Source organism: Papaver somniferum, chromosome 3 (genome assembly GCF_003573695.1).
Source record: "Papaver somniferum cultivar HN1 chromosome 3, ASM357369v1, whole genome shotgun sequence".
In the NCBI taxonomy this organism is placed as follows: domain Eukaryota; kingdom Viridiplantae; phylum Streptophyta; class Magnoliopsida; order Ranunculales; family Papaveraceae; genus Papaver; species Papaver somniferum.
Window position 1 is genome coordinate 21,719,528 of NC_039360.1, and position 12,809 is coordinate 21,732,336.

Consider the following 12,809-nt stretch of genomic DNA (forward strand, 5'->3'; position numbering starts at 1 on the left):
TAATCGGAGGTGGTGGTGGTGGTGATAATCGGAGGTGGTGGTGGTGGTAATCGGCGGTGGTGGGCGGTAGTGGTGGGAGGAGATGGTGGTGGTAATCGGTGATTATTGGTGGTGATAATCAGAGGTGGTGGTGGTGGTGGTTATATATATATATATATATATATAGGTGGTTATTAGGTTGATTTTAAATTAAATTAGGTTAAGGGAGGTTAGTCATTTCAACGCTTTATGACACCTTTTATAACTATAGGGAGGATGACCTAATAAAACCATGGTCCCCTCAAAAAAACCGTGGTCCCTAAAAAATCATTCTTAAATGGTAAATACAGTTAGCTGCTTTGGACCATCGGCCCGTTGCTTCCTTCATATTTACTGCAGGGTAATAAGGACGACCACAAATGGGCCTGTTGTTGTTTCGCACTACGGGAAAGAGAAGGCATTTGGGATTGCTCCAGAGATTTGTATTGAGTGGTCGAATCAACAAGAACCATCCTCAGTTCTTTACGTTTCATTTGGTTCTCAGTTTACAATTATCCATCAGCTCCGGGTTTGGAGAAAAGTGGCAAGTTTTTCATATGGGTATTATCACCTTGTCAGTCGGCCTTTATTCCCAAGGAAAAAAGACAGTATCTGCCATGCAGCTGAACTGCAATTGGGTGCACATATAACAAATTCTGAAAAATTGGCTAAATTTAAATATTGCTGCACCAAAGTTCTAAAACGTAATTGACAGCAATTAGCAAATGAGAGATACAAATATTTAGTACAACTTTCAGATAACATACAAGGTATTTTTACCAACTTCACACACATTTAAGTATCCACTATCAAGTGATGGACAAAGGAAAAGTCACGGCTTTATACAAACGAAAAAGCTGTATGAGAAATATATGCCGACTGACCTTGAGTTCAGACATCTCTATTTCTCTGCTCCTCCTAATTCCCTAATTTTGTTGGTCAGGCACATGAGATATACTTTCATCTCAAACTCATCACAGGCCATGGAGTCAAACCGGCAGCTGGCACAGAAGGACGAATCATGGGGACACGTTTCACTACTGAGAATGCTTCATTGAGACGTGCAGCACGAGCCATGAACTGTGATACCTTCTGCAAGTTTGACATTCAACAAAAACATGCCAAAAACAAGGGTTAAAACCCTGGGTAGAATAGTACTAAACAGTAAGACTGCAATGGTGTTTTGAAATTATGAAATCTGTAGTTAATCAAGAAGAGAATCCACTTGGAAACTGAGGCAGATTAACTTCAACATATGGATCCAGAAAAACTAATGGTCGATTCATAAAAATTGAGCCTCTTAATAGATTTAGACAATATACCAAACTGTGCATCACATATTCCCTCTCCTTACTACTTTGTGGACGGAACTTGATACAAATAAGTGAAGAACATGTTGACTGCATCAAAACAGGAAGACCAACAATCAAACTCATCATGGATTCAGGGTAGCCAGGTAGGGAAACTATTGGCGAGACGAAAGCTTCCACATGAAAGAAGTAGTAGGTAGTTTCTAAAAGTATGTAACAGAGTGTAGCAGATAAGCAGTTATAACCTACGCAAATAAGCAGATCTTCTGATCTTTTTTTCATAATAGACTTTCTAAGTCTGTCCTCAGAGTTTTACATAAGAGCATGCAGATCTTACCATGTGCAAAGAACCTACAGATGTGTATTGTTATCAAGTAAACCATAAATTATTTATCAAGACTTATGCAAGCTAGGGTGGGAAATCTAAATTCATCTTTTATTATACTACAAGCTGGGGTATTTATGAAGACTTATGTAAACCATTTCGCAGTCAAATGAAATTTCACATGGCATATTGCATAGACACTCCTCTTCTGTTGGGACAAGGTAAATAGATCATTCGGTCCTTGCTTGATACGAAAAAAAGAAAGGCTCTTAGGATATGGTCTAGAAAATCATCCTTTTCAAGCTAACTTAAGGACCGCTGGAGAAGATCATAGAGTCGCACTGCAACTCCCATGATTACTTTTCTTCTCACCTTCCACTCCTAGATAGACATTTACTGCATGTGAATACAGTTGGATACAACTTGAATATTGAGGGACCCAAAGAAGCTCACAAGGCATCGAAGATCAATTAGTATGCCAAGCAAACAACTCATTTAATTCATTCGGTGCACAACTGAGGGATTCAACTCCTGCAACTGAAAGCTTGATCGATCAATATAATAGATCACCATATTAATCAGCCAGTACCAAGCTATGAAGCTGACTATTTTCAGTGCACACTAATAATCTCTCTTAACATGCAAACAGTCAGTCCCATATTATTTGTCTCTGTTTTTTCCTCTTTTCGGAGGGTAAATCTTTCTCAGACATGGAGTGTGGATCAAACTTATGTTTGAATTGAAATTGCTATACTGATGCAAGTTCTTCATTTCTGAATCAGATAGCTCCCTCCTTCCCCTCATACCTTCTGCATCCATGGCAGATAAGGAGCTACCTTCTCTCCTCTTCTTAGCCTTACCTATATGCTCATCCTGCATCTTTGATTCATCTCTTCAGATTTCAAACAACCACTACCTTCTCTCCTCTACTTAACCTTATTTATCTATTCATGATGCATATTTGATTCATCTGTTCTCAGACAACCTCTTCCAGAAGATGATAAATTAAACATGATAAATTCTATGAACAGTCCTAGATAGAGGTTTTATTTAACATTTAAAGATTGCATCACCATGTTCGTTAGTACTTTGGTAAACAAAGCACTAATAACTGGATGTGGACAAATTTTGTCTTCAATTACGCCAAGCACTTAAATCTGCATGAGATTGGGTCCCATTTGAGTGAGAGCTCACTGAGGGACTTTGCAAATTGCGAATCCACCCTAACAAACATAACCTAATCAGAAATTTCTAGGTGTGAATGGTAGTGAAGACCTAGTGCATTACGAAATCCAAAGTGCACTGCCACTAACCATAAATCTAGCATATATGGTCTTCGCAATAGTATCATAAAGAGTTGTTGCCCGCAGTGTTATTTGCAGTTGCTCCAGAGTGTCCATCTAGGTGTGAGAGTATGAACACATTTGCAGGCAACTACAACACCATTTCACATGTATACAGAACCTTTGGCAATGAAGATGTACGACAATTCCTTGCCAAAAATTGTTAAATGTATGGCATTGCTTGGCACCCAGTGGATATTCACAAATGCCTATACTTACAATTCATCAGGAATTTGTATGGCCTTGATGAAGGACATCTAATAGATAAGTAGTACCAGTTTGAGTGAGTTAGGATAATGTGCAACTTGCAATAGAACTCTTTATCTTATTTTAAATTCGAAGACTTAAACATTAGCCTATTCAAGAGTCATTTTTTTTAATGTAGTAAATATTCCAATTCATTGAATCTTCATTGAAGACCAAGCAAGGACATATTTGTAAAAATCACATGTTAAAGAAAAGACACGAAGTGCAAATAATCAAAACAGGTATTTTGTGTAGGATGAGTACAACGGATTTTTAAAAAGGTACAACACATTATACCTTTCCAAAAACCGTCATAACCATCCTACCTAATCCCATTTTACGATCTAGTTTAATAGCATCACCCTGTTCGTTAGTACTTAGGTAAACAGAGCACTAATTACTGGATGATGACAAATTTTTTCTTCATGTATGCCAAGCACTACATTAGAGTGAGAGCTCAACTGAGGGACTTTGCAAATTGAGAATCCACCCAAACAAACCTAACCTAATCAGTAATCTTCGAGGTATGAAAAATTGCAGGGAAGACGACTTGGTGCATTAAGAAATCCAAAGTGTACTGATCAGAAATGTAGCATATGTGGTCTTCACGAATGTATCAGAAAGAGTCGTTGCCTGCAGTGTCATTTGTGTGTGGTCCAGACTCCAGAATGGTGTCCAACTAGGTTTCAGAGTATGAAAAATTTGCAATCATAAACTCAAAAACTCTTCTGCCGAATTCCTATGCACAACACCATTTAAATGCAAACAGAATTTCTCGCCCAAACTTGTTTACGAATGGCCTTGCTTGGTATCCAGTGAATATTTGCAAATGCGAATACTTAAGATACATCAAGAACTTGTATGTCCTTGACAAAGGACATCTAATAGAAATTAGTACAACTTTGAGCGAGTTAAGAAAATATGAAACTTAGAAAACCCGGTTATCTTATTTAAATTCAAAGATTTTAAAATTGAGGAGGATCCCTTCACATTTTTGTTCTCACACTATCTCACACGTTAGGCGTCTTTTTTCTGAACACGAACCAAACGGTATCGGTTTTGAAGTTTATATTTTGGGTATATGTTCCTCTTGCAAAGCTCAATATACCTACCGAAAATGAGTGCATTCCGAGATGTACACCACCACCATCTACGAATTTGAATATGAACCGTTGAAAATCGATTGAGTCTTAGCCGTTTATATTAAGATTGGTAGATGGTAAGGTTTAGTATTTCGGAATACGCTCATTTTTGGTAGGAACATAGAGTTTTGTAAGAGGAACATATCCCTAAAATATTAGTTTCGGTTCTGTCATTGTTTAGTTTTTATTCGCAAAAATGATGTATAATGTGTGAGATAGTGTGAGAATAAACATGTGCAGGGATCCTCTCTCTTTAAAATTAGCATATTCAAGAGTGGTGAAACTTTGCAAATATACAAATTGGCGAATCTTAACAGAAGATCAAGCAAGGCCATAATTGCAGAAACTCATACCAAGCAGGAATCACAGAACCTCATACCAAGCAGGAAACATCTCAGTCCCAATGACTCTTAACTAAGTATCGTATCGTAAAATCGAAGAAGAACCGAAAACCATAGCAATTTCCAACCAATAAAATGAATAAAAAGAACAGGCGAAATGGGCATAATTGAAAACAACTGCAGGCACAATTAAGTATGAAACTGTGAAGAGTAAAACTGACCTTATCTTCGAGGGTAACGTTAAGAGCAATCCTCTGTGTCTTGTGCTTCATCCTAAACAATCTCCTCTTGAGTATCACAAATCCCACCACAGCTGCAGCAATTGAAACAGACCAAACAGGACTTACCCTAAATACACAGAATTTTAAAAGCTCCAATGGAAGTTTCCACCAAACATTTCCTCCTCTATGATCACCACCACCACCACCACCACCTTCACCTGAATTCACCACTTGAGCAGATAAACTTCCAATTCCCTCAGCAGAACCCAATTCACCTCTCCTTCCTTCACCACCATCAGCTTCAGTAGAAACCCCCAAATTATTTTCATTTCCACCATCACCAGACTCCAATTTGGCAGGAATTTCAGTTTCACCACTCGAATCAGCTAAACCCATAATTTTTTCATCATTTCCATGAACCCCAACTTCACTCTTACCATCATCAACAAACCCTAACTCATCATGTTTACATTCAAAACCTTCAAATTTCCTAGAAACAGATGACCCATCACTAGCAGAATCTGACCAGAATTCAGCACCAGCACCTTTAGTTTCAAAGGCAATACCTTGAGAAGAAGGGTCAAGCCAACTAGGGTTATCAGATTGAACTGAACCCTGATCATCATCAACAAATTCGTTTTCTTCTTGAGCTGTACTAGCTACTTCAGGATTAGCATAGCCTCTGTTGTTATAGTTAGAATCTAAAGCAAAGTAATCAGATCTTATACCACTTTCAGACTCATCAAATTCTGAAAATTCATCATCGTGATCATCAGCAGCAGGAGCAGGAGCTGCAACAACAACATCATAATCATCATCGTTTTCTGAAGTGTGTTGTAATAACTCCCAGTCTTGTAACTCTGCTTCCATGGCTGTCTGCTAATTGAGTTCAGAAGAATAATTCCTTATGAATGACGAGAGAAAAGAGAAAAAATAAAGAGAAAGAGGAAAGAAAGAAAAAGAGATGATTTTTATTATCCCTTGTTTGCAGTGGAAGAGAAAACAAGTGAAGGCGACAAGTGTGAGGTGAATCATAAATGGTGATGTAAGAGAGAAATGAGATAATGTTTTTTAACGAGTTTTATGGGTTTCTCGTTATTCGTTATGTCAAAATTGGAGGGGCAACTGCCCCCAGAAATACCAACTACCAAGAGAAATGCACGATAAAAGATTTTTTTCATTTTCACCAAGGAAGTAAATGCGGTGTTTGGATGTCCACTTAGAAGTCACTTTTTTGACCTCTGTAAGTAGAAAAATCAGAAATTAGTTTGGTAATAATTTTTCAGGACGACTTTTAGAAACAAAAAAGTCAGCCTTTTGTGAAGCAAAACAGTTTTGCTTTTGACATATGATTCTGGAGAAGCAGAAGCGCTTCTGCTTCTTGTACCAAACGCGCTAGTCCAAAAACCGAAAATTAATTTGGAAATCAAATTTCAAAATGACTTGTAAAAGCAGAAAAATTTTGCTTCTGAAAACAACTTTTTATTTCTACCATATTAAAACTATAAATAATAATCAGAAAACAACTTCCTTTTCTGATTGTCAAACATGTTGTAAATAAAAATGCAAATTTAAATAGCAGTAAAATTGTACATACGTTGGCTTTGGAAACCGGTTTTGACATACAAGAACGATTGTTTACGCTTACTGATTCCTAAACAATGCCCTTGACTGAGTTTATCTTATTTCGAGTTTATTCGTGTTAATTATAGACATTGTTTGTGAAATGACACCAATAATAAAGTTACCGGGTGATGATGCCAGTGACCTGAGTTCAGAATTCGTCAACATCAAATTCTTTGTCGTTCCCCCAAATTATAGATTGAAACGACAACAGTAGCAACAATACTTTGCTTCTGACTTTTAAAAACAACTTATGCTTCTGATTGCCAAAAATATTGTCAATTAAAGCACAATGGATAAAGGCGAATACCAATATTGACAGGGCTGATACGAATCCAGAGATTCGGTGGGTAGGATTACTTTGTTTTATATGGATTGGTATCTCCTCTCAACTTTTGGTATCACCCTTTATAAATTATGATTTAAATGTTGGAAATTTCAGCTTCATAATCATCATTCTATTAGACTTAAATATGATCGTATAAACCCTTGTGCTGAAAACACTCTTAACCCTAGTATTAACATGCTCAACAAGTTAGAAATCACCTTAAGAAGAGTTATTAGCACATACTAAACAAGAATGGATCACCGCGATAGTTCTGACTTAGCTATAAGATACATAAGGTTGTATCAATAAGAACAATCAATATATGTTTGCTTCTGAATTGATCGACATGAGTTACGACAGCTAACTACATGATACATACACCATAAAAGTTCAGTAGAAGGAAATAAAAGCATTACAGAATTAGAATAGGTCAATGAATTAGCTTTTACTTCTATTTCCTCTTACTCAATTAATGGTAAATCATAAATTCTGGTTATATATGAAAGAGGCTAGAAGAGGGCTTAGTCATTCCTTAAGAAGTTGTGCATCATCCAACCTGTCCATCATTAGTTGGATGACACCTCACTAGATGAGTCATGCTTAGTCAACATGACACCTCAACTAATATTAAGCTAATCTAATTCATGTATTTAACTCTAATCAATCCTTAATCTGGTATATACTTAATCTAGTTTAGATTAAAACCAAACACAAATTAGCTTAACATAAGCCTGATTTGTTGCTAAACCTACATAAAGTCTAACATCTCCCACTTTGGTTAGTAGCGAATTCTTTACTGAAAACAACAAACTCAAGTTAAAAGCACGCTAGAGTTCGACTATAAAGATATGCACACCATTTGGAAGATGCATACGCCATTTCTATAATCAGAAAACTAGACGTACAACAATATTAAGTGTAACTTTATGCTTTCATCTGATCTTTACAAAAAAGATCCTTACACCTCAGATATTGAGGATTCTAAATGATCTTTGAAGAGATTGATTGTCTCATTTAAGAGACTTTGTTATAATCATAATGAGATCATTATATCTCATTCTAGAGATTTTATCATAATCTGAAAAGAGATTTACCAATGAGGCCTTTGCTAATCTCAACTGAGATTGAATCTTATTCGAGAGATTTCTTTACGCCCTTAACTAAGATTTTCTCTAATGTCTCAATTAAGATACTATACAACGATATGCTTTATGATCTTAACTGAGATCTGCTAATATCTCACTTAAGAGACTATAGTAAAATTACTTATGATCTTAACTGAGATCTGCTAATGTATCACTTAAGATACTACAATGAAATTCCTTATGTTCTCAACTGAGATCTGCTAATGTCTCATTTAAGAGACTACAATAAAATTCCTTATGATCTCAACTGAGATATGCTAATGTCTCATTTAAGAGACTACAACAAAGCTCAAATTCCTTATGAAATATGTCTCCGAAGAGACATTCTTTACTCTATATGATCCATCTCCGCAGAAACTTTCTCTGCTCAGTATGAGCTATGTCGACTTTCTGTACTCAATGCGAGACTTATTTACAATCTCTAAGGAGATTTTTTGTACTCAAACATGAGCTGTCTCTGAAGTACTTTCTGTTGTCATTATGACACACATCTCCGAAAAGACTTTTCTGTGTTAACTATGAGCTATTTCTCTGAAGATACTTTTTTGTATAGTTATCAATAAAAAAAGAAGAATAAAGTGAAAAATGATAACAAATTTTTTTTATCATACTCCCACTGTTCTGTGGAATTCTGCCGCTATCTATACTTTTTATTCTATGTTCAGATAGTATATATTGCTTACAACAGTACTTTGTTAAAGTAACAATCATCTCTTCAGGCATATAGCATAACCCTGTTACAGCTTTCGGCATATAAAACCTTACAAATTAAACATTAGAACAGATTCAATACCATCACAAGTCACCCCATGATACAAGAATCTCAAATTGGTAAGTAAAAACTTTTACATATAGCAAAAACAATGTATGAAATATGATTCATTTCAAATGTCATTACTAATATGAATTACCTTGGGGTAAATTCACACTTAAATATCTGAAATGAATCACCATCAAATCAAAACATATATGCTTATTATCAGCCAAACAACTGTACGTACATACGAAACATATAACATGTTTCCATATGAATGATATTAACATTACTAGCATATGAAACTTCATATAACTATAAATCAGAACTAACAATCGTCATTGAAACTTCATGATTGCAAAATTATGATTTCATACTACAACCACAAGTTCACTTTTGGGAAAACTTGTGATATACTAGGTCTAAACAAAAAAACAAGACTAATCAATTTATACATAGTCGAAAAGATGATAAATAGATCACCTTGCTCCATTATCGACGTTGCAAATATGATTAACCTTTGGGTATCGTCAATATCTGAAATGGAATTTTACATAGTCCTTTCATAATGAAATATGTATCTTTTATCAGCTCCCGAAGTATCACTTTGGCGACACATGAAAACGATAAAAGTTACATCAAGACTACTACAATCATCACTTATTCTCATTAAATTTCTTTCATCACTCTCAAATAACCACTTGACAATGCTTAGTAGAGTAATAAAAAGGTACGGATACAAATAAAATTTTCAGGAACTGAAAATTAAACGACATAGTTGCTTTAAACTAGTATACTATGAAATCCAAATCTGCGCCATGAAGGAAACATACCTTGAACGTGACTGTAGCTGAAATACCTGACATCAAAATAGAGAAAGTCACATGGATAAAGAACCTTCAATGACCAGTCTCAGATGCCACACAACAACAAGCCATGATTGAGAAATTCCCATAGGACGTAATACAACTGAAAAAGCCGATTAGTATTGTCTTTGACACCCATGTGACTTCCCTTGTCTGATAGGGTGGTACTATACATTTGTAGTTAATGGTTAGTAATCTCCAAACAAGTAACATCAAACTTGATTGACCTTGCGAACTAACTAGCCATCAAATCCGTCACACAGAAACTGATCGCATCACTTGAGAATAATGGTGTCTGAGACCAAAGCTGCCGTATGTTGATCAGTTCGATGATACCCATGGATCTTGAGCAGTAGGATTCACTCCATCAACAAGCGGCATTCCAACCAATTCTCTCCCAATGATGTGCATATTTTATTTTCCAAAATAACCAATGTACAACCTGTACATTTCTTGATAATGACTCTGTGTAACAGAATTTCACTTCATTATCCAGTGTATTAGGATCATCCCTTGCTAGTATAAACTCTTAAATGCATTCCGGTTGGTTATTGTAAGCACCTACATAAGCAACTGTTGGTCGGAAAACCTCTCACACCATAGAAGTGACACTAGTGTGTGGACATATTCTAAAGATCTAGTTGTTAAAGCAAGCACAATTGCAAGGGTCTGCATCTTTTTCAAGCTCAATTTCCCATTTAACATAAACACCTTTGGGAATAACTGCAGGCTAGAAAAATTGTCATAAGCAAAAAATGGAGGACATGTGACAAGAGATACCTCTTATTCAATCAATATATGTCCAGGTAAGCTATCTAAACTGCCTTTTCACATTATGATTGACATGACTATTCTCATCACACTTTGATAACTAGCAACACAACCATCTGAACTCTTCAAGGAGATAACTCAAGGGTGCAACCTCAAAAGTTTGACTAACATAACCTACATGAACCACCTCCATAAGGAAATGATTTTCACCGTAAGTCCAAATATCAAGATCTGGATAACACAACAACTGCTTTCTTGACTCCACTATGTTCAGAAACATGAAGTCGCACATTCACGATACTGCTGACTGTTTGAAAAATAAGAGAAGGTGAGAACCCCAGAAGCAATTTCCCACTGCCAAGGACCAACTCTTGCCAATAGACAAGTAAGTAATGCTTAGTAACAGAGAAACACCAAAACGTCGAGACCTGTTTATGTTGTCCAACATATTTTCCATAGAACCTTGTTGATATATAAGCTTTAAGGAAGTCGTTTCCTCAACGCCACAACCAACAAGGATCCATAAATCAACAAACTGGTCCCTTAAGAGGATTAGTTTTGTCAATATATTCTATATACCATGTTCCATAACAACTTTTCACAATGCAACACACTCTACCTCAGCTTCAGATGCAACCTGAACTACCGGTAACCTATGAATTCGTGAAGCACTTTGCAGTCATCATTCTATTGCTTTGTCATATTTACAGCTCTTGTATTAAGCTATTTAATGTCTTACACGGTGAAAATAGTACACAACTGTTAGAGCACTGCTCGGTCGAACTCGCAAGCGTTGTTATCTCAAGCTTGTTTGTCAAGTTTAGTTGTCAAAACCATAAATCTTGATTTCTAGTCTACTTAAAGCTAAGTGTCGGATTAGGATAGAAAGTGTAGTTGAGCAATAGACTTCACGGAGTTCATCGATTGAATACGAAGAAATACTAAGGGAGATTGTGGAACTTCATCAACAAAAGGTATGTGGAGACTTGAACTCATCTATCACTCAAAAGTCTATCTACTCTATCTCCCATTTGAGACAAAAGTCGTATAGCTATATAGACTTCGATTATACACATTTGATATTTCGAGCTGAATTTAACTCTCTTACATATTTCTCGAAATATGTTTTTGTAAGCTTTCGCTTTAACCAAGTTTATCTTATATTCTTGACGAAAGTCAAAAGATGATCATATGAAAATCACCTGGTAACATATTACATGATTTTTATGAGACAGTCATTTGATGTGGACTCAGAATATTTCATATTGATCATTCGATCACTTGAAATTTTTTTTGAAGCTAATAGTTTGTGTACAACTATTGTCGTCTTCCAAGAATGTTTCAATGATTGAAATGGGAGTTTAGAACAAATAACCATGATTGGGTAAATCATAGTATGCGTACTTGCATATATATAGTCCAAGTCCGGGAACCAAGGTATGCATACCCGTATGCGTACTGTTTGGTTTAGTGAAAGTCCGGGAACTTAGTATGCGGGTACGCATACCGGCGAACCCAAACTTAGTCCGAACACTTAGGTATGCATACCCGTTTGCATACTTGAGTAGGTTATGTTCTAAAATTGGTTTGTTCATGAACTAATACATTTATATAATAAGGAATTGAATCTTTTGCAAACCGTGGCTATAATGTTCATGAATTGATTCATGTGAATCAAAATCGATTTTCATCAATTATGTCTTGTATACTTATATGAGAATATAAACAATTGAATAACTCTAGAACTAGTTTCATTTGAGTCGTTTGAACTAGCTATGGTTAAGATGAATATGGTTAATATGAAATTGTTCATAAGGATAACTTCGGTTAACTAATGTTGAGCCGACAAAGGTGCATACATTTAGGTACGGCTACTCATATCTAAATGAAGTCACTTTTCATTTGTGTGTAACAAGCTAAGTTCGATCTAATGGTTGAAAGATATTAGCTTGAGTCTAATCAGGTTTTCATCTAATGGTGAATATTGAATGCTTTGTTACCAAGTTAGCATTGATTGTAAACCCTGATTTGAAGACTATATAAGAGAGAACTCTAGCAATTGGGAAACCTAATACCCACACCTCCTGTGTGATACTAGTTGCGACTACAGTCGATTATCCTTTAACCTTAGGTTTTTCCAAAACCCTATAGGTTAACGACTTGAAGACTTCATTAGGACTGTGAAGCCAGCCACAACTATTTTCTCTGTAGTTGCTTTTTATGATCTTGCTGCTTTCTATCGTGATTGAGTATTATCTTCTCTAGGATTTTTTCGAGATTTAATCTCCGATAGGCAAGAAAAAAAAAAGTCACAAACATCTTCGTCTTATCGTTTGTGATTCCAAAATATCTTGTTTCGCTACCATACGATTAAGA

General features: G+C 35.9%; 1 protein-coding gene across 1 annotated transcript; it reads right to left on the minus strand.

Annotated features, from left to right (window-relative positions):
* Positions 1–682: 682 nt before the first annotated feature.
* LOC113355510 lies at positions 683–5,960 on the minus strand. The gene is made up of 2 exons (XM_026598380.1): positions 4,947–5,960; positions 683–1,110 (listed from the first exon to the last, which is right to left on the minus strand). The coding sequence occupies exons 1-2, from the start codon at positions 5,814–5,816 to the stop codon at positions 979–981; spliced, it is 1,002 nt and encodes a 333-aa protein (XP_026454165.1). The 5' UTR covers positions 5,817–5,960; the 3' UTR covers positions 683–978.
* Between the last annotated feature and the right edge of the window lie 6,849 nt (positions 5,961–12,809).

Excerpts from the sequence above, each read along its gene's own strand:
- LOC113355510 (XM_026598380.1), bottom strand. The coding sequence starts at position 5,816 with ATGGAAGCAGAGTTACAAGACTGGGAGTTATTACAACACACTTCAGAA. Across the intron at positions 1,111-4,946 it reads ACGTTACCCTCGAAGATAAG|AAGGTATCACAGTTCATGGC; the intron begins GTCAGTTTTACT and ends TCAAACTTGCAG.